The sequence below is a fragment of the Capra hircus genome, chromosome 2 (genome assembly GCF_001704415.2).
Source record: "Capra hircus breed San Clemente chromosome 2, ASM170441v1, whole genome shotgun sequence".
NCBI lineage: Eukaryota > Metazoa > Chordata > Mammalia > Artiodactyla > Bovidae > Capra > Capra hircus.
This window is the reverse complement of record NC_030809.1, coordinates 80,262,794-80,290,182: the sequence shown is the minus strand read 5'-3', so window position 1 is coordinate 80,290,182 and position 27,389 is coordinate 80,262,794. Positions and strand designations below refer to the sequence as shown.

The window sequence follows — 27,389 nt, the reverse complement described above, 5'->3', positions numbered from 1 at the left end:
GCAGGATAAGGATTAGTAACATAAATAAATCTGAGAGTGAGATTGGTCCGAACAAATTCATATCATGAAAAATGATCCGTAAATTTGACACTAAATTCTAAAAAGCTATTGCAAGGAGAGAGAGATGAATTTAGGGCTGTTCACAAATATTCATAGAAATTACTCATAAAGCAGAAAAACCAATATACAAGACAGTAAAATTAGTATTAATATTGAAGCAAGAGTCAAGTAAAATCTTTCCTACAGTTTCTCAGAAGTAGACTGAAAAACAAAAGGGAATTAGGAGTTGCCTCACTGCCCACCTCTAGCTAGGAAAAAATATCCAGTACAGAAAAAAGTAAATTGTAAAGGAGTATCTTTGTCTCTCCATTATAACAGGTAACCATTAATACAATTCAGTCCAGCTCGTATAAAACAGACAATAGTTGTTACCTTGTGAGAGTGCTAACCTAAGAATCTTACTTTTTAAGAATCTGGAAAAGCTAGTTTTTTATAGGAAATCTTTCAATTTTTAGAAAGGTCAATAGTATGTTTACCAAAGTAAACATACCAAGGGATAGATTCAATATCAGAGCTGCCAGTCTTCAACTCTTAATTTAAAGAATGTACAAAAAAATCAATAGGGTATACCTTCCATAATTTATTAATTATTTGGAATCACTGAGTGAGAATCACCTGAAGCTCAGCTTTTATATGTTATTTGTTGAGCTCATATTACAAGTTATAAAATTAAGCTGACCAAAACTTGTTTAGTTTTATTTTCATGGAAAGTTAAGTGCTAGGATAAATAACCAAAGGCCATTCACTGTTGTATGGAAGTTGCTCCCTTCATCATAGATTTACTTGGAGTGCTGAAAAAACCTTCAAATTTCATTTGACTTGTCTTCATTTTTTTCTTGAATACAAAATCACACAGTTTTCAAGTTGCCTTTTTAAAGTCCCCTACAACTGACTGTCCGCTACAACTGACTGTTTTTGAAAGCCGCCTTAGTCTTCTTTAACACACTAATAGTTAACTCATATAAATAGGGTATTCTGCAAATACCCAATTAAATATGGCAGGAAGTGGCTTTATCACATTCCATATATATTATCTAAATGTTCACAGACTCTGCCATCTTTATTGATTATGTTTTTGCACCCAGTATTTCATTAAATTATGAAGACTTGTATATCCCAAGTCAAAATAATTTGGATGCCTAGGAAAATAGACAAAGAAAGTGTTGTTTCTGAAAGAGACTTCAAGGCCAATCTAAATTCTGCCCCTTCTCTTTAAATTGTGTGTGATTATTATGTGTTCTTAGGAGTAGCTACTTTTGGAAATGAAGTTTTGGGTAAATTGGAATTCTTATTCTCAACCAACAGAACTTCTTTACTTTTACTTCAGTAGGGATCATTTTTATCATTTTGTTGTTTTTGTTGTCATTATTTCAGCATGACTAGTTTAAGAATATTTGGGAAGTAGAAGCCTGTCCATTTCATGCATCTTTAAAATACTGTATCACCTGACATAGGTTGCTGAAAGTCTTTAAATAAATTAAAATATCAGTGATGAATTATTCAGTATATATCACAGAAAATAATAATAAAATTGTAAGGAAAATAATCATTTGCACATATCCAATTTATTCCTTCCAATAACCCTGAGGGAGCTCTACTTTTCAGGTGAACAAATAGAGATCTCAAAAGATTAGGTAGCTGGCTTGGTGATAGAAGTGTTATTATTACCTTTGACCTTAACTCGCTCTAATCTTAACTCATAACCACATGATCCTATTAGCCTGAAAATGACTGACTTACAGATGTTTCTCCAATGAAGATGAATGGGTTTATTCAGGATCAGCAGGAAATTGCAATATAGCGTCTGTGACTATGGTCAGCAATGTGCAAGTTCTCACATAGGAAGGGAAGGATAACACTTTCATAGAAAGGAAAAGAAATTTGGGAGGGCTGTAGTAAAACAAAAATGGTCCAAAGATTTTCACTGGCTGTTTTCTTTCCAGCAAAGAAGTGTCTTTATTCTCCTATTGGGCTCTACTATTATTGCAGGATATAAGAGCTCTCCCAACTGTATTTAACTGAGAATTCTATTCATTATTATTATTATTTTTTACATTTGTATCCTTTGATTAAAATCTTTTTCTGAAAGCATAACTGATCAACAGTCAGGTTTTCTAGTTTCAGTGGCTTTTATGCCCTTCAGTGTCAGGAAGGACCATTTCTGGATGTAGTATCTCAGACTAGAAACCTTAGGTCACATGTGAGTAACAAGGAGGGTCTGGAGGGATAATTTTTTTTTTTTTTAAAGCCCATACATTTTCAAGATCCTGGATGTTGTAGATTATCTGAATCTTTATGTCAGCATCAAAGATGTCTTTGGAAAGTTGTGTTTTTAGATAACAACTGCCTCACAATTCTAGGAAATCTTTACTTTCAGGTCACCAGGTGATGTGCACATTCAGCCAGGGTTCACAGACTTCATTAGGTTTGTCACATGAATCCAAGTGTCTATCCTTAAAGTATGGTGGCACAAGGGCTGGTTAGCAGTCCTTGGTATGGTCTTTCTGATGAGGTTGAGGAGAATGCTTCTGGCAGTATCTTTTCCAGTAGACAAAATCTCTTAAGTTTTCTCCTAAGGGCACACTGTGAAATGACTGCTTTACCAAAATATGGTTATTTTTAATAGAAATAAGAAGTCCTTTGTAATACTAGACTATGTCTCCTTTTATCAGTTATGAATGAAATAAAAGCAGGAACCAAATACATAAGGCAGCCTAGGACTATCTCGAAGGGTGAGAGTTTATGAATCCCAAAAAAGGTGGATCTGACATTTAAAAGAACCAATGGCAATGCTTTTGGCCAAGGTATTTAGACAACCTTTACAAATTTTGTTAGTTCGTAGCAATAAATGTTATTAATCTGCTCAGCTAAACATGAGAATTGAGGGTTGTAAGCATAGTGAAAGTGGTGAAAAACCAGCCAAACATTACAGGCTTATCAAAGCGTCTGGCCTTAAAACTGGGTTCCCAGATTACTATGAAGTTTGAGAGGAATTTCTCCAGATAGGGGTAATCTTTCCCTAAAAGAGAGCTTCCCTTGTGGCTCAGCTGGTAAAGAACCCTCTTGCAATGTGGGAGACCTGGGTTCGATCCCTGGGTTGGGAACGTCCCCTGGAGAAGGGAAAGTCTACCCACTCCAGTATTCTGGCCTGGAGAATTCCATGGGCGTATAGTACATGGGATGGCAAAGAGCTGGACATGACTGAGCAACTTGCACTTTCACTTCCCTAAAAGACTTGCCAGTGCCCAAGATGTAAGAGATGTAAGTTCAGTCCCTGAGTTGGGAAGATCCCCTAGAGAAGGGCATGACAATGCACTCCAGTATTCTTGGAGAATCTAAAGGACAGAGAAGCCTAGTGGGTTACAGTCCATAGGGTCAAAAAGAGTCAGATACAACTGAAGCAATTTAGGACAAAGGACTTTAGCTGCAGAAAATGCAGTAGCCTGTCTGTACAGGAAGGCTTCAGTCCAGTGGAAAAACATGCAGTGATGTAAATATATTTATATCCATGAGATGGAGGAAGTTTATGAAATCCATCTACTAGACTTTGAATGGTCCAGTAGGCACTTAAAATATCTTGAAGCAGTACAAGGTCTTCCATGGGGTGTACTTTGGACAACTAGGACAATTGAGGTAGGCACTTTTTGCAGCTTTGTTAAGGTTTCCCTAACAATATTTATTCATCATTTTGTCAATAAACCATTTTTTTGGTGTATGTACTGTGATGAGAAGTGGGTTTTTTAGAGTTTCTGATAGGACTGAGTTATTTGATCCAAACCATACCTTCCTCTTTTTCCCAAACAAACAATTGTCACATTTCCAATCTTGTTTTTTTCTTTTACTGAATCCAATTTTGAGCCTTCTATAGCCAGTTTTTTCTAAAGTATCATTTGAGGAAATATCCCTGTGGATAATGACAGAGGTTTGGCTGTTGTTGGTCCCTTTAAAGATAGCATTCCTTGCAGAAACATCAGCAAGGTGATTTCCCTTAATTTCCAGAAAGTCAAGTTTAACATGCCCCAGAATCTTAATAATAGCTAAAATGGCAGGTAAAATTACTGTGTTCAATAATTTTTGAACATAGGTACTGTTTTAAATTTTATTTCCACTAGAAATAAGGAAGGAACATTGCTTCCACTACATTCCAAAATCATTAGGTACTCTGAAAGCATATCTCTATCAGTATAAACACTGGCCGTTTTGTCCTTGACTAAAGTACAAGCCCATGTAAGAGTATGTAATTCAACCTACTGGGCCAAATTAGCCATAGGTAAAGCTGCTGCCTTAACAATATCAAAAGGAGTTATAATAGCTTAATCAGCATGGTATTTGTCATTGTCACCTTTTAAATAAGAACCATCATTGAACCATGAGCAGTCAACATTATCCAGTGGAGTTTCTTTCAGATCATTTCATTACAGGGAGTCAGGAGGTTGTCTATCAACATTAACCAGTCATGAAGGACATTTTGGTGACAGAAGGGAGAAGAGTAGCCAGATTAAAGTTATTATCATGTAAAAGAGTTATGGGAAGGACAGATAACAAAGGGATGTTTTGGGATATGAGGCAGCTAGCTGAGAAATGTTGAGTGTGATGAGAATCTTGGAGGACTTCTACTTCATGACGTACAAAGATAATTAAAGGACACTCCACAACAATTTTCTCAGTGGCCTTAACCAAAAGGGCAGTGGCTGCAATGATTCTCAGGCAAGAGAGGTATCCATGTGCCACAGGGTCCAGTTGCTGGCTATAATACCCAATGGGCAGATGGTGGTCCCTGAGTTTTGGGGTAAGTACCCCAAAGTTATTCTCTCTCTTGTCCCATACAAAAGAGTAAAAGGGAATCTGATAATTGGGATGCCCAAAGGCAGGTGGATTCATCAAGCTCTCCTTTAGAGCCTTGAAGGCTATGTCATCCAGTTTTTCCCACAAAATTGGGTGAGGTTGTTACTGTTGAGAAAAACATAAGAATTTTTGTTTTAAAGAAACTTAGTTTTAAAACATAAGAAATGTGGAATCCAATTTCAACAATAAGCAATTGGCCTAAGAAAACCTTGAAGTTGCCCTTAGTTTGGGATTTTAGGTGTCCTAAGTTCTATGAAGTGTATCTAGATCTAAGTATAGCCCTTGTTCTGGTACTGGATGGCCAAAATATTGAACCAGGGTTTGGGCAAACTATAATCATTTTAAGTTGGCAACCTTAAGTCCGTTTAAGTCTAAAAGCTTAATTAAGTAGTAGCTGCCTTCCTGAGAAAGAGGCTTGAGAAGGAGGGCAAAGAAGCAAATCACATATCACAGCAAAGTAAAACCTTTGGAGAACTTTATATCATTCATATCAGCCTTCAGGATTTGTACAAAATAAGGACTCTTAATACAACTCCAAGGCATTACTGTCCAGGTGATTTATTTTTTCTTCTCAACCAAAGGCAAAGAAGTGTTGGCTATCTTCATCAGCTAGAATACTAAAGAATGCACTGTGAAAATTAGTTACAGTGAAGAACTTTATTCTGCTGGAAATGGATGAAAGTACCCTATGAGAGGAATAATGAGGTATTGAAGGATAACAGTGTTGTTTACTACTCCACCTTCGGAACTTTGTTTTTCTCACTGGTAAAATGGGGTGTTACAGTGGCTAGTATAGGGATAATGAGGCCTTGAGCCTGTATTGTTCCATTATTGGCTTTATGCCTTGAAGGTTTGCCTGTAGGGTATTGATTAATTCTAGGAAGAAGTTTTGAGGATTCTGTTTTAAGTTTTGATGGGATGCACTATGAATTTTGTAAACATCAGTTGGAGGTTTTGCCCTTAAAGAAAGTGATAGCTGATTCAATAGGGACAAATGATCAATATTTCCAGAATCAGGTCTGGTACCAACAGAGATAGCAAATAAAAGATGTCAAAGACTCATTTAGTATACTTGGTTGGTTCTTTGATGACACTGTCAATTCCTGGAATTATTTTCCCCTTTTGGGAGAAAGAAATTCTGGCATACTTGTCTAAGAAGTTTCAGCCTAATAAATGGATAGGGGCTTACTTACTTACAGCCAAATAAATTAATAGGTGGCTCAGTGGTAAAGAATCCACCTGCCAAGGCAGGAGACATGAGTTTGATCCCTGTTGGTAAGATCTACTGGAAAAGGAAATGGCAACACACTGCAGTATTTCTTGCCTGGGAAATCTTATGGACAGAGGAGCCTGGCAGGCTATATTCCCTGGGGTCACAAAGAGTTGGACATGACTTAGAGACTACAAAACAGCAAGAGGAACTAAGGAGAAAAGGATGTGTATCTCTTAAATGGCTAAACAGAAGGGAATATGTTCATAACTTCTTGAGGTTTGTTAGAGACCCTCACAATTCGAGCTGTTTTATTACTCCAAAGTAGGGCTGTTTTATGGTGGTAAGCTTGAGATCTGAGAGTGTGGTATCAAATAGGACTGAAAGATATTTATCCTCTCATTGGAAAAAGGTTTCTCCAAGGCAATAAAGAGGGAGGATTGGGAAGAGTCCCTCTAGTTCCAAAGAGACCAACCACTGAGAACTAGTGTGTGTTGGAAAGCTGGTTAGAGGGTGTAAGATATCTTCAGCACTTATATTTGTAACAATCTATTTTCTAATGTCCTGGTTCTATGCAATAATAACAAAAACTAAGAGGATTTTGTTTAGGAGATTTCATTTGTTGGAGTTGACAATTACAATAATTTTTGAGGTCTTCCTTTGAAGTGATTCATATAGAGTAAAAGGAAGCCATTTTGTCAGATTAACTAAATCTGAAGTGAACATAAGTTTCCCATTTCATCTTATCAACTAAAAAAATGCACAATGTAAGAGTTGCAAATTAAGTTTTATTTGGGACAAAATGAGGACTTCAACCTGGGAGACAGCATCTCAGCTCTGAGAAACTACTCCAAAGAGGCATTGGGGGAGGTCAATATATAATATTTTGGTGAAAGGGAGGTCAGTGCAATCTAGCACATATTTTGCTAAATATTTTCTGCTAGTCATGAGGAGCTGATGTCACCTGGAAGGTCTTTTCTAGATATGAGAGAATACAAGGATTAGGATCATGAAATCAGTTTAACTGAAAATATCTAATTCTGTAAAGTCTGTTCCACCAGTTTCCCTGAAGCACATAATTCCTCACTCTCCACCCTGAACTCCCTTTAGGGCTGCAACAGATCAACAGCAGCAGCAGCACAGGGTTCAGATTTCACAGAGGCTGATGGGGAATTTCCTTGGCCATCACCAATTTGTAGTTGACAATTGTGATACTTTTTACTAGAAGGAAGAGATCTCATTTCAATCCACAATTAATATAGAGTTAAAAGCTAGTGAAGTTAATCAACATTTGAAGGAAGATCAGAATTTTGTTTAAAAAGTCTGAAGTCAGTTGTGATTTTTATGAACAGATTGATCAGAATCTGTGTGCAAGCCTGAATTTTGTTCTGATCCACAGGCTTTGGAAAAGCCCTAGGAATTACTTGGTGCAGTTGCTTAGCAATTTTCTGAACCTGATCACATAATAAGATAGCAGATTGTTCTGACTGTAATCCTGAGCATGTTTCAAGACTTTCTCAATCAGCAGTTTTCACCCAATGCTGGGCCTGGCCTTCACTGATGAGCAGATGAACTAGCTGATGTAAGTTAGATAAACCAGGTTTATAAGTTTGAATGGCTATATTAAATTCCTCAGCAAAAGTGTGCGGATGTTTGTTTACTTTGGGAAAGTCTTTGACTATGCCTCACAGCTCAGCTTTAGTCCAGGGAATATAAGATATTAAAGATATAGCCTCTGTATCCTCAAAAGGCTAATTTGAAAGAAGTATGCTCTGACAAGTTCAGAAGAAAAGAGAATGGGAAGAGTTTCAGAGATAATGGGAAATTTGTCCAGAGAATGTGTATAGGGGGATTGAGAGTATAGTGGAGGCATAGAAAGGAAGGAGGAAGATAGCACCAAAGGTGGAGCCTGAGATAAGCCAAGGAAGAAGGACCTTGGGGCATTGAGAGTTGCTTTATCTTTCTTTAATCATTTGTTTTCCTGGGTAAATTTTAAGATCTTATTTTGCAGAAAGGCAATTTTAGTCTCTTGATAATGTTGGGAAACCTCAAAATGCCAGTTGAAATAAGCATTCCAGTCAATTCTGGAAAATTTTAAGCTATTGTAGCCCAGTTGGGTTTTAAGGAAATTAAATTTTGTGATTTCAGGAGTTACCCATCATGGTCAATCATATTTTAAAGTGCCTTAGGTCAGGTTGGTCCATTTATTTAGAAATGCCTGTGAGAAACCCTGGTAGCTCAGCTGATAGAGAATCCGTCTGCAATACAAGAGACCACGGTTTGATTCCTGGGTCAAGAAGATCTGCTGGAGAAGGGATAGGCTACCCACTGTAGTATTCTTACTTGGAGATCTTCAGGGACAGAGTAGCCTGGCAGGCTCCAGTCCAAGGGGTCGCAAAGAGTCAGACATGACTGAGCAGCTTTCACATCACATGAGGAAGGACCATGGGTTTTAAACATCAAATTGGCCTGAGTCCCTGTAAGAATTGGGGGAGGGAGGGGCTCAAAAGACTTAGATAAGTGGGTTGGGTTCTCATTTCCTTGAGGTTTTTCCTCTAGAGTAAAGAACCTCTTTCAAACAGCTTAAACAGCTTGCAGCACAAGGGGTTCAATTCAGACAGCTTGCAAGACAATCCCAGCAAATTCAAAGGAAACAGCTTAAAGGATCCAGGCTAAAGGCTTTTTCAGACAGTTTCCAGAGAATAGTCTTTTCAAAAGAATAGGCCAAAGGCTGAAAATCCTGGCACTGTTGCAGAGAACCCCTGTTTTCAAAGGAATGGGTTGAAGGTTAGCCAGCTTCAGAAGCAGCAGCCCCTGTTCTGAAGGGAATAGGCCAGTTTCAGTGCAACAGTCTGATAGTGAAATCAGACCCAAGTGCCAAACAGGTACTCACATACAAAACAAAGTCTTAACCAGAAAGATGAAAACTTTGAGCAGATTCTGAATAAAGCCTGGAGAGCTTCACATGAGAAAAGAGTGCGAGTTTGGATCCAAGAGAAACACTTGCCTTTAAACTCCAGGGTCAGCAGGAAAAGCAGTGAGCGACAAAAAGACTCCATAGTGGGTACTGCACCTGTATGTTCCCCAGTCCTGGAGTCATTAGGTCTCTTCTCTGGTCCTTGCCAGGGCCACCAAAATGTTGACCTATTGGTGACAAATAGGGACAAATTGAGTGTGAGATATTTCTCCAGCAAAGATGTTTATTTGGGATCAGTAATGAATTGCAATTTGGATTCCACAGCCATGGTAAGCCACGTGCAGGTTCCCTCATTGCAAGGAAAAGAGATGCTTTTATAGAGAGAAAAGGAAGTTGAGAGGGCTGAAGTAAACAAAGGGTCCATGGCTTTTCCTTGCCTGAGTTCTCCCTAGGAAAGAAGAGTCTTCTTCCTGTTAGGCTTTCCTATAGCTGCAAGGTGTGAAACATCTCCCTTTTGATCTCTCAACTCTAGTTATTTGAAGTTTCTGTTTATTTGTATTTTTATAATTCCTACCAAATCAGCTCATTAGGTAAGGGGCAACTCACCTACACTTGCTTCAATTTTATAATGATGCAAGATAATTATTGTTATAAATATAAATTAATAGCTGGCTATATTTCCCAGGCAAGAATTCTGAAGTAGGTTGCCATTTCCTTCTCTGGGGGATCTTCTTGACCCAGGGATTGAATTCTGCATCTCCTGCATTGGCTGATGGATTCTTTACCACTGAGCTACCAGAGTGGCTATAGCTACATGAGAGACACAATAAATTTGCTACATTAAAACTTTAGACTAATACATATGTCATGTTTTGTTTATACATGGACCAGCTGATAGATATTTGAGTTCTTTCTATTGTTATTTTGAAGAATGCTGCTATGAACATTTGTGTACAAATCTTTGTGTAGACATATATTTTTATTTCACTTAAGAAAACCCATAGGAGTAGAATTGCTGGGTTGAACAGTAGCTGCACAATTACATTTTTTAAAACACTGACAAACTGTTTTCCAGGAAAGCACTAGTTTGCACTTCCACTAGCAATGTATGCGAGTCCCACTTGTACCATATCTTTACAAACACTCAGCATTTCAGTCTTTTTAAGAAATTCTAATATGTGTATAGAAGCATCTTACTGTGATTTTAATTTGTATTTCCCTATTGATCAATCAAATTGGCCATTATTTGTTAACTACTTATACAGATCTTTTTTCTGTTCCTTAAAATTGAATTATTTCATTATTGAGTTGTAAAAGTTCTTAATTAGATATGGACAGAAGTCCTTTGTTAGATATATGTTTTGCAATTTTTTTCCCCAAGCTGTATATTGCCTTTTCATCTCCTTAATTATTTCAACAAGCAAAATATTTTAATTTTCTGAGGTCTATTTATCACTTTTTAAATTTGTGGTTCATGCTTTTTGTGTGTTGTCCCAAGGTCACAAAGGTTTTTCTCCTTTGCTTTGTTTTATACAATATATGTGTTTTGCTCTTACATTTAGGTCTGTGATCTATCTTGAATTAATTTTGGTATATGGTGTTAAGATCAAAGTTCAGTTCTTTTCCATGTGGATATGCAGTTATTCCAAAAACGAAGCAAAACAAAAACTTCAGTCTAGGAAAATATTTACTAAAATCTTTATTTTACAATAGTATTGGGAGATTCTGATTATTACATCTCATAATATTAGATATTAATGCATAATATTGCTGATTATAGTCACATTTTCCATTATTATTCTAACATATATTGGACCTCCCTAGTGACTCAGATGGTAGGGAATCTTCCTGCAATGTGGGAGACCCAGGTTTGATCCCTGCATCTGGAAGGTTCCTTGGAGAAGGGAATGGCTACCCAATCCAGTATTCTTACCTGTAGAATTCCATGGACAGAGTAGCCTGGCAGGATAAAAATACCTAACATTTATCTTTTCTTATTCTTATTGATGCTTACCTACAAAATATAGCCTATAATTTAGTCATCAGTTTTTGAGTAATAGTGTTTTCTAGGCATTGTATAAATTGTTAATTGATAAATTGAATTTGAATGCAGAATGCCTCATTAAATTCTTTTGTGTCTGTTCTTATTTCTAAACTGAAATCATATGTACTGATTTTTTTTTTTAATTTTCTTGTGGTTTTGGTTTTCAAAATTTTAGATATTATTCTTGAAAGATTTTATTAAAATGCCATTCTTTCTTTTTTTTTTTAGTTATTAACCTGTTATCAGAATGAAATGAAATAAATGTCAAAGATGAAGGGAAGTCTAAACATTTAGCGTAGAATGTGAAATCCTTTTTATGTGCTATAGAGAAAATCCCTTCAAAAATCCCATTGTTAAGATACTAATTAAAATTTCAACAGACTACCACATTATAGTATTGCTCTTTCTTTTTTTCCTAATGTTCATGACACTTTCAGGTATTCCATGGGCAAGAAACATTTTCTCTAATTATTAAAGTTTCTAAAACAAATTTGGAAGTACTAAAGAACATTGCAGCAATTAAACTAAAGTAAAATATATATTCTCTCTAGCATCATTATAATGCCTGAAGAAAGAAAAAAAATATTGAAAAAATATTATCAAGTAAAATCATAATTTCTCTCTTGTCTCTCTCTCCTCCCCGCCCCCCCACCCCCTGCCACCTTTCTCCCTCATTTCAATATTTAAGAGATTCATTCTCCTGCTGGTTGTAATGCAAATGAATTTCAGTGTCATCCTGATGGAAATTGCATCCCTGATGTGTGGCACTGTGATGGGGAAAAAGACTGTGAAGATGGTAGTGATGAAAAAGGCTGCAATGGTACCTTACGATTGTGTGACCACAAAACCAAGTTTTCCTGTCGGAGTACAGGTAAGCAGAACACTGGATTCTACTTACACCTTGGGCTTGCTTCCTTAATGCAGGTTTCTTTTGGGCCCTTCTCAATCCATACCTTACCTTTATAAAAGTACCCTTGTGTTTCTACTACATTTGCTGGCATTCTATACATGACAGTAATAATAGCTAACATTCACTGAGAATTGTCTGTGGACTTGGCACAGTTCTAAGAAAGTTCTCCGTGTGAACTCATCTCAACATTCTAAATCACAATGAGAAAACTGAGCCCCAAAGACGTTTTTAACTTGCTCAAGTCTAAAAGTCAAAAGAAGTTTTAACTGTCTGGCTCACAGAGCCAGCATGGAAGAATTGGGATTTGAAACCAGGCAGTCTGGGCTTCCCTGGTGGCTCAGACAGTAAACAATCTGCCTGAAATGTAGGAGATGGGTTCGATCCCTGGGTTAGGAGGATCCCCTGGAGAAGGGAATGGCAACCCACTCCAGTATTCTTGCCTGGAGAATCCATGACAGAAGAGCCTGGTGGGTTACAATCCATGCGGTCACAAAGAGTCTGACACAACTAACACTAATCTGAATTCAGATTCTGGAATTTCACAGTCCAGAAAGAGACATGTGTCAGAACCCGTGGGCATCATTCTTCTTTTCATAGATGAAACTTCACCATGAAATTGAAAGAAGATGACTTTAAAAAAAGGCAGAGTAATATGCCTTTATTTTCAACTAGTTTTCTAAATTTTATGATGCTGTTGCTAACCTCTGTTAAGATGAAAGTGATGACTCCTTACAGTAAACCAGGCTGAGCTCTGTGTGTTATGTTTTTTAGAGTCAGGTGACTCCTCTCAATTTTTATACAAAGATTCTTGGTTTGGGGCTCATGGCTAATGGAATGTGGTTTTGAGTTTAGAAATTATACTTTTGGAACATTTTATATTAATTAAAAATTAGTGAATAACATTAAATGAGTGAACTCTGCATTAAAATGGGTATATCTTTCCTTTTCTCCTTGCCTTTAGCTTCTCTTCTTTTCTCAGTTATTTGTAAGGCTTCCTCCGACAACCAAAATGCATTTCTTTTTCTTGGGGATGGTTTTGATCACTGCCTCTTGTACAATGTCACAACCTCCATCTGTAGTTCTTCAGGTACTCTATCAGATCTAATCCCTTGAATCTATTTGTCACTTCCACTGTATAATTGTAAGGGATTTGATTTAGGTCATACCTGAAAGGTCTAGTGGTTTTCCCTGTTGCTGTTAAGTTGCTTCAGTCATGTCTGACTCTGTGACTCCATAGATGGCAGCCCACCAGGCTCCCCCATCCCTGGGATTCTTCAGGCAAGAACACTGGAGTGGGTTGTCATTTCCTTCTCCAATGCATGAAAGTGAAAAGTGAAAGTGAAGTTGCTCAGTCATGTCCAACTCTTCACGACCCCATGGACTGCAGCCTACCAGGCTCCTCCATCCATGGGATTTTCCAGGCAAGAGTACTGGAGTGGGGTGCCATTGCCTTCTCTGAGTGGTTTTCCCTACTTTCTTCAGTTTAAGTCTGAATTTGGCTGAGCACTGAAGAATTGGTGCTTTTGAACTGTGGTGTTGCAGAAGACTCTTCAGAGTACCTTGGGCTGCAAGGAGATCCAACCAGTCCATCCTAAAGGAAATCAGTCCTGAATATTCATTGGAAGGACTGATGCTGAAGCTGAAACTCCAATACTTTGGCCACCTGATGTGAAGAACTGACTCACTGGAAAAAAACCCTGATGCTGGGAAAGATTGGAGATGGGAGGAGAAGGGGATGACAGAAGATGAGATGGTTGGATGGCATCACTGACTCAATGGACATGAGTTTGAGTAAGCTCTTGGGAGTTGGTGATGGACAGGGAGGCCTGGCATGCTGCAGTCAATGGGGGTCTCAAAGAGTCAGACATGACTGAACAACTGAACTGAAAGGAAATGAGTGAATGATAAATTAACTTAATAGGCAAGTTTTAACTTAACAGGCTAATTCTGATGCCAAAGAGCCAATTATTTGACTCAGGTTAATATTATTCTAAGTGTTTGTAGTGAGTATACTTTCTTATGTTGCTTCTGTCATTTGCTTGATTGAGTTAATGCTGAAATATATCAGATAAGAGTCTTTGTTAGGTATATGACTAAGAAACTGTCAAGGCTATAGGAAAGCATAATATAAATTTACTTGGAAAATCCTGAACTAAAACTAGCTGAATACACTATCAAGATTTAGGAGTGAAAAACATAAAAGCAGCCTGAAATTTCCTCATAAGGAATGCATTCATAATAAAGAAATAAATTATAAATGCCTTCATAATAAAGTAATTTCTAAAAGGTGTATGTTAGTAATAGCTGGTTTGAACTATGACCAAAAATATGGAGAGAAAATGTAATAAAGAACACCATTAAGTAAATTTAATAGGAAATTCCAATTGATTGTGATTTATCTTATATGCATTTTGATATTTTGCAATGAGCTCTTATGAAATAGCTTTTTCTGAATATGATTCAGCTTAAGAATAAATCTGTGTTATGATGAGGATGGCTAATGTAGGGAGGAAACAATCTTTTCCTCTATCCACAGAGGGAGGAGAAGACAAAGGAAAAGTTATTTGAGTTTATAGGTATGGCAAATTGTGGAAAGGTAAATATATAGGAAAATTAATGGAAGATAAAAGCTAGTTAATAACATTTGTGTATCACATCTTCTTTATCCCTTCCTCTGTGGATGGACATTTAAGTTGCTTCCATGTCCTGGCTGTTGTAAATAGTGTTGCAGTGAACGTTGGAGTGGATCTGTGTTGCTAAACTATGCTTTTCTCTAGATATATGCTGGGAGTGGGATTGCTGGATCATATGGTAGCTCTCTTTTTCGTATTTTTAAGGAACTTCCAAATTGTTCTCCATAGTGGCTGTGCCAAGTTACGCTCACACCAACAGTGTAGGAAGGTTTCCTTTTCTCTGTACCCTCTCCAGCATTTATTGTTTGTGACTTTGTTGATAATATCTATTCTGACTGGCTTGAGGTGACCAATACCTCACTGCTGTTTTGATTTGCATTTATCTAATCCTTAGTGATTCTGAGGAGCTTCTCATGTGTTTGCTGGCCATCTGTACGTCTTTGGAGAAACGTCTAGGTCTTCCACCCAGCTTTTCAATGGGTCGCTTGTTTTTACTGTTGGGTTGTTTGCTTCATCTGCTTTTTTGTTTTTTTCCCAATTATCTGGTTGTCTTTTTGCTTCATTCCTGATTTTCTTTGCTATTCAAATTTTTTAAAGATTAGCTAGGCCCCATTTGTTTAGTTTTTATTTCCAGTACTCTAGGCATGTGTGCATGCTCAATCGCTAAGTTATGTCTGACTGTTTGCGGCCTTACAGACTGTAGCCTGCCAGGCTCCTCTGTCCATGGGATTTTACAGGCAAGAATTCTGGAGTGGGTTACCATTTCCTCCTCCAGGACATCTTCCCAACCCAGGTATCAGACCTGCATCTCCTGCATTTTTAGGCTGACTGTTTACTGTCTGAACTACCATTCATATGTATAACTGATTCACTTTGCTGTACAGTAGAAACTAACACAGCATCATAAAGCAACTTTATTTCAGTATTTTTAATAAATAACATTGAAATATGTTTTTTGTAAATAACATTAAAACATGTGTAGATTCATCTTGATATTGACTTTTCGTCATCCTCATGGCCCTAAAACTTTTCTGAAAAAGGGTTTTGTGGCAGTTCTCCTTTCTCAAAAGTTTATATGGGAGATGTGGTATAACATGGTGACAGTAGTTGTTAACACTGAATTGTATAACTGAAATTTGCTAAGGGAGTGGAGCTTAAGTGTTCTCACAATAAATGAATGAAGAAGGAAGGAAGGAAGGAAGGAGAAATGTGAAAGATAGTAATTAAATCACTGATCTGCTTCTAATTTGATCTCTGACTTAAATTTAGTAAAGTGAAATTTGTCAAACTACTTGAGGCATAATAATTGGCAAATATATTATGAATACTTTTGAACATGGCAGATATTAAAATGAACCAAAAATATAGGTGAATATAAGCATTGGATTAAGAATATGTACACATCTATAATCTTTTTAGATATTTTAAAATTTAATTAAATTCTCAACTTTATGAACTAAATAAAAAACATTTACTCAAGATGTTGAGTTTAGAGTTCATGTTTATTTTTTAAAAAAACTTCTCAATGTTAGTTTGAGCATTTAAAGTTTTCAAGACAATTAAGTTATATTTGGCAGTTAAGATGGCTCTTCATTTATATATAAATTGCTATCTACTAGTATAAAAATATAGGCATATTAATGTTTCTTTATTTCAGTAAAGAAGAGAATGAGAGCTAAATTACATTAAAATACAATATAACTGCTTTCATTCCAGAGTTTCTAATCTCAAAGGATCTACCTTTGACAGAGAACTCTCCCACATTTGGTCTGTCAAATTTCAGACCAACAGCTTGCAGTAAGAGTTCACCCTTGAACAAGAGAGGTTTGAACTACGTCCCTTTATAGGCAATTAAAAATAAATAAATAAATGTGTTGGAAACTTTTTTGGAGATTTGCAACATTTTGGAAAAAAACTCATAGGGAAACCACATAGCCTAGAAATATTGAAAAAAATTAAGAGACAAATATATTATAAATGCATAAAATATATGTAGGTACTAGCCTATTTTACAATTACTACCACAAAAGCTACACAAATCTATTATAAAAAGTTAAAATTTATCAAAACTTACACAAACACTTAACAGACCAGACATGGTGCTATTTGAAGTCAACAGAAGTATTAGCAAACATAAAGATGCAGTATTAAATCATTACTGTAAAAAATAACTGTAGTACATACCATAGTAATTGCATAGGTATGTCATACTATTTCAGTGAGTTCAAGTGTTGCTAGTATCAGCTTCAAACACCATGTGACACTAGTCATCTCCTCGTCACCAGTTTGTCTCTCCAATAAATTGCATTGCAAGAAAAAGTGATCTCTTGCAGTTCTTGCATATTTTTCACTGTGTTTAGTTCAGTGCCATAAACCTTGAATAGCACCATGGAACCTATACAAAGTGCCACTGGTGATGCTGGAAGTGCTCCAAAGAAGCAAGAGAAAAGTTGTGGCGTTACAAGAAGTTGAGTTGCTTGATATGTACTGGAGATTAAAGTCTGCAGTTGCAGTTTCCCAACATTTTAAGGTAATGAATCTACCATAAGGACAACTGTTAAAAAAAAAAAAAAAAAGAAGAGGGAAAAGGAAATTTGTGAAGCCATTACTACAGCAATGCCAGCAGGTATAAAAACCTTGCAATTTTTTAATTATCTTTTTATCTTGTACTGAAAATGCAGTTTCATGTGACTGCAGCATTGCTATAAGAAAGTCATACCTAAAGATTCCAACATGATTCAAAAGAAAGCAAAATCATTATATGACAGCATAAAGCAAAAGGAAAGTGGAAGAATTAAGGCTGGAGAATTTTCTGCAAGCAAATTATTGTTTGATAATTTTAGAAAAAGGTTTGGCTTAAAAAAATGTCAAGATAACAGGAGAAGCATGCAGGTTCTGCCCACCAAGAAGCAGCAGATGAGTTCCAGATGGCATTAAGGAAATCACTGTGAAGAAAGGACACCTGCCTGAACAGGTTTTTAGTGTAGACAAAATGCCCTACTCTGGGAAAAAAAAAAAATATATGCTGCATTGGACATTTATTAGTAAGCAAGAGAAGTACCAGGATTTAAATCAGGAAAGGATAGGCTAACTTTTCTGGTTTGTGCAAATACAGTTGGACTTATGATTAGGAATGCCCTTGTCTATAAAGCTGCTAACCCCTGAACCTTGAAGAGAAAGATTCAATTTTGTCAATCTTCTGGTTATACAAGAAAGCTTAGACAATGAGATCTCTTCTGCTGGACTGATTTCATCAATGCTTTGTTCTTGACATGAGGAAGTTCCTTGCCAGTAAGGGACTGACTTTTAAAGTTCATGTGATGTTGGACAATGTCTTGGCCACCCAAAACCCTGAGAGTTCTGCACTGAATGTTTCAAAGTGTGTGTGTGTGTTTTTCCCCAAACATTATGTCTGTAATTGAGCATCTAGATCAAGGAGTCATAAGAACCTTCAAGGCTCCTTGTGTGTGGCAATCTATGAGCACAGTTGTCAGTGGTATGGAAGAACACCTCAATAGAGAAACATCATTAAATTCTAGAAGGATTATACTATTGAAGATATTATTATTATAGAAAAAAAAAACTGTGAAAGCCATCAAACCTGAAACAATAAATTCTTGTGGAAGAAACTGTGTCCAGATGTTGTACATGTCTTTACAGGATTTATAAGAGAACAGGAAATTAAGAAAGAAACTGCAGATATGGCAGAAAAAGTGGAATGTGGGAAAGTGAAGGCTTTTAAGATATCAATCTTGGAGAAATTCTAGAATTAGCAGACATCACACCAGAGGAATTAACAAAGTACTACTTGGTGGAGCTGAATGCTTCTGAACTAGTTCCTAAAGGTCAGGAAGAGGATTTAGAAGAAATGCCCAGAAACAAAATAACATTAGACAGTTTGACACAAGGGTTATAATTATTAAAGAGTCCTTTGATTTCTTTTATGGCATGAATTCTTCTACGATACAGGCACTAAAACTAAACAAATGGTAGAAGAATTGGTACCATACAGAACATTTTTAGAGAAATGAAAGACCATAAAAGTCAGAGAGAAATGACAGTGTATTTCCATAAAGTTATACCAACTGTGCCTGACTCACTTGCCTCCCCTTCCACCTCCTCCACTTCTGCTACATCGAAGACAGCAAGACTAACCCCTTCTTTTCCTCCTCATCCTTAGTCTTCTCAACATGAAGATGGCAAAGATGAAGACCTTAGTGATGGTCTATTTCCACCTGAGTTCAGTTCAGTCATTCAGTTGTGTCTGACTCTTTGTAACACCATTGACTGCAGCACACCAGGCCTCCCTGTCCATTACCAACTCCCAGAGTTTATTCAAACTCGTGTCTATTGAGTCAGTGATGCCATCCAACCATCTCATCCTCTGTCATCCCCTTCCCCATCTGCCTTCAATCTTTCTCAGTATTAGGGACTTTTCCAATGAGACAGATCTTCATATCAGGTGGCCAAAGTACTGAGGTTTCACTTCAACGTCAGTCCTTCCAGTGAATGTTCAGGACTGATTTCCTTTAGGATGGGCTGGTTGGATCTCCTTGCAGTCCAACAGATTCTCAAGGGTCTTCTCCGACATCATGGTTCAAAGCATCAATTCTTTGGCACTTAGCTTCCTATATAGTTCAACTCTCACATCCATACTGGACTACTATACTACTGGAAAAACCATAGACTTTATGAGATAGACCTTTGTTTGCGAAGTATAGTCTCTGCTTTTTAAGAGGCTGTCTAGGTTGGCTATAACTTTTCTTCCAAGCAGTAAGTGTATTTTTGTTTCATGGCTGCAGTCACCATCTGCAGTGATTTTGGAGCCCCCCAAAATAAAGTCTATCTCAGTTTCCACTGTTTCTCTATCTAGTTGCCATGAAGTGATGGAACCAGATGCCATGATCTTTGTTTTCTGAATGTTGAGCTTTAAGCCAACCTTTTCACTCTCCTCTTTCACTTTCATCAAGAAGCTCCTTAGTTCTTCTTCACTTTCTGCCATAAAGGTAGTGTCATCTGTATATCTGAGGTTATTGATATTTTTCCCAGCAATCTTGATTCCAGCTGTGCTTCTTCCAGCCCAACATTTCTCATGATGTACTCTGCATATAAGTTAAATAAGCAGGGTGACAATATTCTCTTTTTCCTATTTGGAACCAGTCTGTTGTTCCATGTCCAGTTCTAACTGCTGCTTCCTGACTTGCATATAGATTTCTCAAGAGGCAGGTCAGGTGGTCTGGTATTCCCATCTCTTTCAGAATGTTGCACAGTTTATTGTGATCCACACAGTCAAAGGCTTTGGCATAGTCAATAAAGCATAAATAGATTTTTTTTTTTTTGGAACTCACTTGCTTTATCAGTGATCCAGCAAATGTTGGCAATTTGATCTCTGGTTCCTCTGCCTTTTCTAAAACCAGCTTGAACATCCATATTGAACCATGTTGAACATTCAATATGCTATTGGAGACCAGTGGAGAAATAACTCCAGAAGGAATGAAGAGATGGAGCCAAAGCAAAAACAACACCCAGTTGTGAATGTGATTAATGATAGAAGCAAGGTCCGATGCTGTAAAGAGCAATATTGCATAGGAACCTGGAATGTTAGGTCCATGAATCAAGGCAAATTGAAAGTGATCAAATAGGAGATGGCAAGAGTGAACATCAACATTTTAGGAATCAGCAAACTAAAATGGACTGGAATGGGTCATTTTAACTTAGATGACCATTATATCTCCTACTGTGGGCAAGAATCCCTTAGAAGAAATGGAGTAGCCATCATAGTCAACAAAAACATCTGAAATGCAATACTTGGATACAATCTCAAAAATGACAGAATGATCTCTGTTTGTTTCCAAGGCAAACCATTCAATATCATGGTAATCCAAGACTATGCCCCAACCAGTAATGCTGAAGAAGCTGAAGTTGAACAGTTCTATGAAGACCTACAAGACCTTCTAGAATTAACACACAAAAAAGATGTCCTTTTTATTATAGGGGACTGGAATGCAAAAGTAGGAAGTCAAGAAACACTTATAGTAACAGGCAAATTTGGCCTTGGGGTACAGAATGAAGCAGGGCAAAGGCTAATAGAGTTGTACCAAGAGAATACACTGGTCATAACAAAAACCTTATTCCGATAAAACAAGAGAAGACTCTACAAATAGACATCACCAGATGGTCAACACCAAAATCAGATGGATTATATTCTTTGCAATCAAAGATGGAGAAGCTGTCTACAGTCAGCAAAAACAAGACTGGGAGCTTATTGTGGCTCAGATCATGAACTCCTTATTGCCAAATTCAGACTTAAAATGAACAAAGTAGGGAAAACCACTAGACCATTCAGGTATGACCTAAATCAAATCCCTAATGAGTGATTATACAGTGGAAGTGAGAAATAGATTTATGGGACTAGATCTGATAGGGTGCCTGATGAACTATGGACAGAGGTTCGTGACATTGTACAGGAGACAGGGATCAAGACCATCCCCAAGAAAAAGAAATGCAAAAGAGCAAAATGGCTGTCTGGGGAGGCCTTATAAATAGCTGTGAAAAGAAGAGAAGCCAAAAGCAAAGGAGAAAAGGAAAGATATACCCATTTGAATGCAGAGTTCCAAAGAATAGCAAGGAGAGATAAGAAAGACTTCCTCAGTGATCAGTGCAAAGAAATAGAGGAAAACGATAGAATGGGAAAGGCCAGAGATCTCTTCAAGAAATTTAAAGATACCAAGGAAACATTGCATGCAAAGATGGGCTCAATAAATGACAGAAATTGTATGGAGCTAACAGAAGCAAAAGTCATTAAAGGAGGTGTCAAGAATACACAGAACTGTACAAAAAAGGTCTTCACAACCCACATAATCCTGATGATGTGATCACTCACATAGAAGTTGACATCCTGGAATGTGAAGTCAAGTGGGCCTTAGGAAGCATCACTATGAACAAAGCTAGTGGAGGTGATGGAATTCCAGTTGAGCTATTTCAAATCCTGAAAGTTGATGCTGTGGAAGTGCTGCGCTCTAAATGCCAGCAAATTTGGAAAACTCAGCAGTGGCCGCAGGACTGGAAGAGGTCATTTTTCATTCCAGTCCCTAAGAAAGGCCATACCAAAGAATGCTCAAACTACTGCACAATTGAACTCATCTCACATGCTAGTAAAGTAATTTCCACCTAATAAATAGTAAATAATCATCATGCCCTACTTTTAATGAACTTACCTCTTATGTATATGTGTCTTTATGTAAAAAAATAAAATCTAATAACTGTTCAACATGAACTGAATGGGAAGTTTGTATCATTATCATTGCCATCACCTAAGTTTTCATCATGTAGAACATCATGTGCAAGGCTTATATTGAAGTGGATAGCCTATCCTAAGTGAAGTGAAAGTTGCTCAGTCATGTCTGACTCTTTATGACCCCATGGACTATATAACTGTCCAGTCCAGAATACCGGAGTGGGTAGCCTTTCCCTTCTTCAAGGAATCTTCCCAACCGTGGTATCAAACCCAGGTCTCCCACATTGCAGGCAGATTCTTTACCAGCTGAGACATAAGGGAAGCCTAAGAATACTGGAGTGGGTAGCCTATCCCTTCTCTAGTGGATCTTCCCAACCCAGGAGTCGAATCTGGGTCTCTTGCATTGCAGACAGATTCTTTACCAACTGAGTTATCAGGGAAGCCTGGATAGCCTATCCTAACACAGACATAAAGTGAGTGCAATATAAAATTAATGGTGTGTTAGTTTTCCTAGTGTTCTATATTGTTTTCAGTCATATTACTATACAATATGTCTGTTTCACTCATAATCGGAGAAAGCACGTATCAGCCTATCATCATAGGTGTTTTTTTTTTAAATGTAGCAATGTTTATAGTTCTATAATCAGAATATGACTGTAATACCATACGATATAAAAATTATAACAATTCTTCTGTTAGTGTGTACCTAGGGTACCATGAAGCAATCATATTGCAACCATAGCAATCATGGTTCTTCTTCATTATCAGTGCATGAATTATTATACCTTTAAAGAAATATAAATCTTATTCACATTATCTTTTCATTTTTGATGTCTAGTGTTGGTAATATGTATAAAATCTACAGTATTTTGTATCTTATAAGACAATATTGATGTAGGCACTGGCAGGCAATTCATCTTGTGAATAGACAATGTAGTCTTATGAGAACAATAAAGTACTGTAAATATGTTTTCTCGTCCTTATGATTTTCTTGATAACGTTTTTCTTTATCTACCCTACTTTATTGTGACAATACAGTATATAATGCATATATCATACGAAACACGTGTAAAAGCTCTAGTCAGCAGTAGGCTGTTAGTAGTTAACTTTAGGGACAATCAAAAGTTATATATAGATTTTAAACTGTGCCCCTAACCCCCACATTGCTTGAGGATCAACTGTATATTATAGTCAGGAAATCAGGGAGGAAATTTCAAGTCCTCTCATGGAAAGGAAACTAAAATATGTAATTTTTTAAAATGGAAAAATAAAAGAAACCTTTGATATTATACATTAATGGCAAGGTTATAAGGAAAATTAGGCCACATATAGTATTATTTTTCAATTCAATTTCTCTGTGGCCAGTCTTTCTGTGATTGTTGCTGCTGCTGCTGCTGCTGCTAAGTTGCTTCAGTCGCTTCCAATTCTGTGAGACCCTATAGACGGCAGCCCACCAGGCACCCCCATCCCTGGGATTCTCCAGGCAAGAACACTGGAGTGGGTTGCCATTTCCTTCTCCAATCTGTGATTGTTAAAGCTTAAAAATATTACATTGAGAGTGTTAGGACATTCTCCAAGTCATCAAGTACTGAAACTACCAGAAATAAATTTATGTAAGAATCATTAAAAAATGCCACTAATTTAGAGGCACAAAGTATAAGACATTTTCCACTAAAGTGTCACTAGGAAATTAATAGAACAGCAAGAAAATAGGATATAGTGAGAGAATGAGTGAGAGCGTAGGAACAAGAATAAAACCTCAGTGAGACTTAGAAAACCACAATGATAAAAACACAATTTTCAATAAAGATTTTCAGTCTTAAATATGTTAAAACACGCTATGAAATTTTATACAGCAAAATTTATAGAACCCATAATGTGAAAACCATATCAAGAGAAAGAAATTGTATTCACTTGTTTTAGTGTATGAAAAATTAAGTAGAAAAAAATAAGCCAGAATATAAAAGATTTAAAGAATTAATGATTAGATCACATTAATAAAAATAAAACTCTATTCTTAGAAGGAAAAATATCTTATTTTACAAGGCTTATGAAATATTTTTAAATGAGCATTTATTATCAGAAACAAATTCAATAAATTTTAAGAAATAGAAGTGAATTAGACAAAATTATCTGATCATCATATAATACACCTGTAATTTTGAAGATTAAACCACTCTTCTGCTTTTAAATATAATAATAAAGTACTTTTTAATCTTAATTCTAGTGGGAATAAAGCTAGACTTTAAGAACTTCTACAAAATAAAAGTACATACTTGTCAGAATATATGGAATATAAATAAAACATTGCTTATGAGAAAACATCATAACTTTGTAAACTTTTATGCAAAGTGTCCCAGAACTCTCAGTGTAATAATATCTTTAAAGTTTAACAATTGCAGAAATATAAATAGTGTAAAATTCAAAAACAATCATTGAAATTTTAGTTATTTTAACATATATTAATTTTATTAATCCTGAGTAATAAATTTTTGTTTGTTACTAGTAGTTTGCCATTTTAGTTAGAGGGACTGAGCCAAAAATATATCTTAAAATGTTCAAAATTTATAAAATTATATTCAACTAAAACCCAATTTACAAAATTACAAGAAATATACCTAAACTTTCAGATAATATTTTGTTTGTAGCATTTATATTTCTAAAATAGTTAAAAACTAAAACTATTCTGAGACTTTTGAGATATCTGTATTTACATTCAGTAATTAAAAAAATAAACATAGTTTTTTAACAATATGTATTAGACATGGTATTTTACAACCTCTTGATGATTTACTGCATTTCTCAACTCTTGCAGTTCTCTTGGGGTCAAATGACTAGTTCTAGTCAATGAGTCGTGAGTGTACAGGACTGTATAATTTCCATACGACGCAGTTAAGCTTGGTGAGCATCTTTATTTTGGCTTTGTTTTAGTTAGCTTTTTGTTTATTTGGTTTTGCTTGTCTTCCTGCCCTAGTGGCCTTTTATATTATGACTCTGGAAGGCATACATAGAAGATGGAAGGAGACTCACTTCCCTTTTTTTTTTTTTAATTTTTCTTTTCTTTTTTAAAAAATTATTTTTACTTTATTTTACTTTACAATACTGTATTGGTTTCAACATACATTGACCTGAATCCACCATGGGTGTACATTCGATACCAACATGAACCCCCCTCCCACCTCCCTCCCCACAACATCCCTCGGGGTCATCCCCATGCACCAGCCCCAAGCATGCTGTATCCTGCATCAGACATAGACTGGTGATTCGATTCTTACATGATAGTATACATGTTTCAATGCCCCATTCTTCCAAATCATCCCACCCTCTCCCTCTCCCTCTGAGTCCCAAAGTCCGCTATACACATCTGTGTCTTTTTTGCTGTCTTGCATACAGGGTCATCATTGCCATCTTTATAAATTCCATATATATGTGTTAGTATACTGTATTGGTGTTTTTCTTTCTGGCTTACTTCACTCTGTACAATCGGCTCCAGTTTCATCCATCTCAACAGAACTGATTCAAATGAATTCTTTTTAACGGCTGAGTAATACTCCATTGTGTATATGTACCACAGCTTTCTTATCCATTCATCTGCTGATGGACATCTAGGTTGTTTCCATGTCCTGGCTATTATAAACAGTGCTGCGATGAACATTGGGGCACATGTGTCTCTTTCAATTCTGGTTTCCTCGGTGTGTATGCCCAGCAGTGGGATTGCTGGGTCATATGGCAGTTCTATTTGCAATTTTTTAAGGAATCTCCACACTGTTTTCCATAGTGGTTGTACTAGTTTGCATTCCCACCAACAGTGTAGGAGGGTTCCCTTTTCTCCACACCCTCTCCAGCATTTACTGCTTGCAGATTTTTGGATCGCAGACATTCTGACTGGTGTGAAGTGGTACCTCATTGTGGTTTTGATTTGCGTTTCTCTAATCAAAGAGGACACTAATAGATGGAGAAATATACCATGTTCGTGGATTGGAAGAATCAATATAGTGAAAATGAGTATAGTACCCAAAGCAATTTACAAATTCAATGCAATCCCTATCAAGCTACCAGTGATATTTTTCACAGAACTAGAACAAATCATTTCAAGATTTGTATGGAAATACAAAAAACCTCGAATAGACCAAAGCAATCTTGAGAAAGAAGAATGGAACTGGAGGAATCAACTTGCCTGACTTCAGGCTCTACTACAAAGCCACAGTCATCAAGACAGTATGGTACTGGCACAAAGACAGAAATATAGATCAATGGAACAAAATAGAAAGCCCAGAGATAAATCCACACACCTATGGACACCTTATCTTTGACAAAGGAGGCAAGAATATACAATGGAGTAAAGACAATCTCTTTAACAAGTGGTGCTGGGAAAACTGGTCAACCACTTGTAAAAGAATGAAATTAGATCACTTTCTAACTCCACACACGAAAATGAACTCAAAATGAATTAAAGATCTAAATGTAAGACCAGAAACTAGAAAACTCCTAGAGGAGAACATAGGCAAAACCCTCTCTGACATAATTCACAGCAGGATCCTCTATGATCCACCTCCCAGAATTCTGGCAATAAAAGCAAAAATAAACAAATGGGATCTAATTAAAATTAAAAGCTTCTGCACAACAAAGGAAAATATAAGCAAGGTGAAAAGACAGCCTTCTGAGTGGGAGAAAATAATAGCAAATGAAACAACTGACAAACAACTAATCTCAAAAATATACAAGCAACTTATGCAACTCAATTCCAGGAAAATAAACGACCCAATCAAAAAATGGGCCAAAGAACTAAATAGACATTTCTCCAAAGAAGACATACGGATGGCTAACAAACACATGAAAAGATGCTCAACATCACTCATTATTAGAGAAATGCAAATCACTTCCCATGATTTTATGTGAACAAAAAACCTTGCTGAGTTAGGTCACTGGATTTTAGGATCTGTTACTGCAGCATAGCTTATCCTGGCTATCTCTGGTTTCTCTTCAGATCATATAAATCTTTCACCTTGCCTTACTAATACAACCTCAAACTCAGAAAGTTACAAATAAACAAATGTAAGGAAAAAAGAAAATCAAATTAATGTTTAAATTTGGAAGAAAGAAAATAGTGTAATTTGAAAATTCAATAATTAGGTTGTTGAAAGAATAGGTAAAATTGCTAATCTATTAACTGATCTAATTAAAAAAAAAAAAACATTGAAAGCATAGTACCAAAAAGGAGAATCAGAAAATAATCATACATGCTGAAGAAAGTATAAGACTAGAGAAACTATCTATGAAGAGTGATAGAAATGAATTTAAAACCTATATTAATAAAATCATTTAACTTTTTTAAAAATATAAATTTCCAAAATCGATTCAGGAAAGGAAAATATAAGCAATATGTTTTATAAAGTTTTTTTTAATCAATATATAACTCCTTTCACTATTCCACCAAAAGTTTCAAGTCCAGATGAAAAATTCTACCAGATATTTAAGGAACATTGTTACAACTGTCATTTCATCTCCTCCAGAGAATTGGAAAGGAGTAATA

At 36.4% G+C, this 27,389-nt stretch overlaps 1 protein-coding gene across 1 annotated transcript in view; it reads left to right on the top strand.

Annotated features, from left to right (window-relative positions):
* LRP1B (LDL receptor related protein 1B) overlaps positions 1-27,389 on the top strand; it is a 2,198,408-nt gene that overhangs the window by 1,353,598 nt on the left and 817,421 nt on the right. Inside the window, 1 exon segment of the mRNA XM_018062463.1 lies at positions 11,765-11,947. Within this exon segment, the coding sequence (XP_017917952.1) occupies positions 11,765-11,947 (183 nt within the window).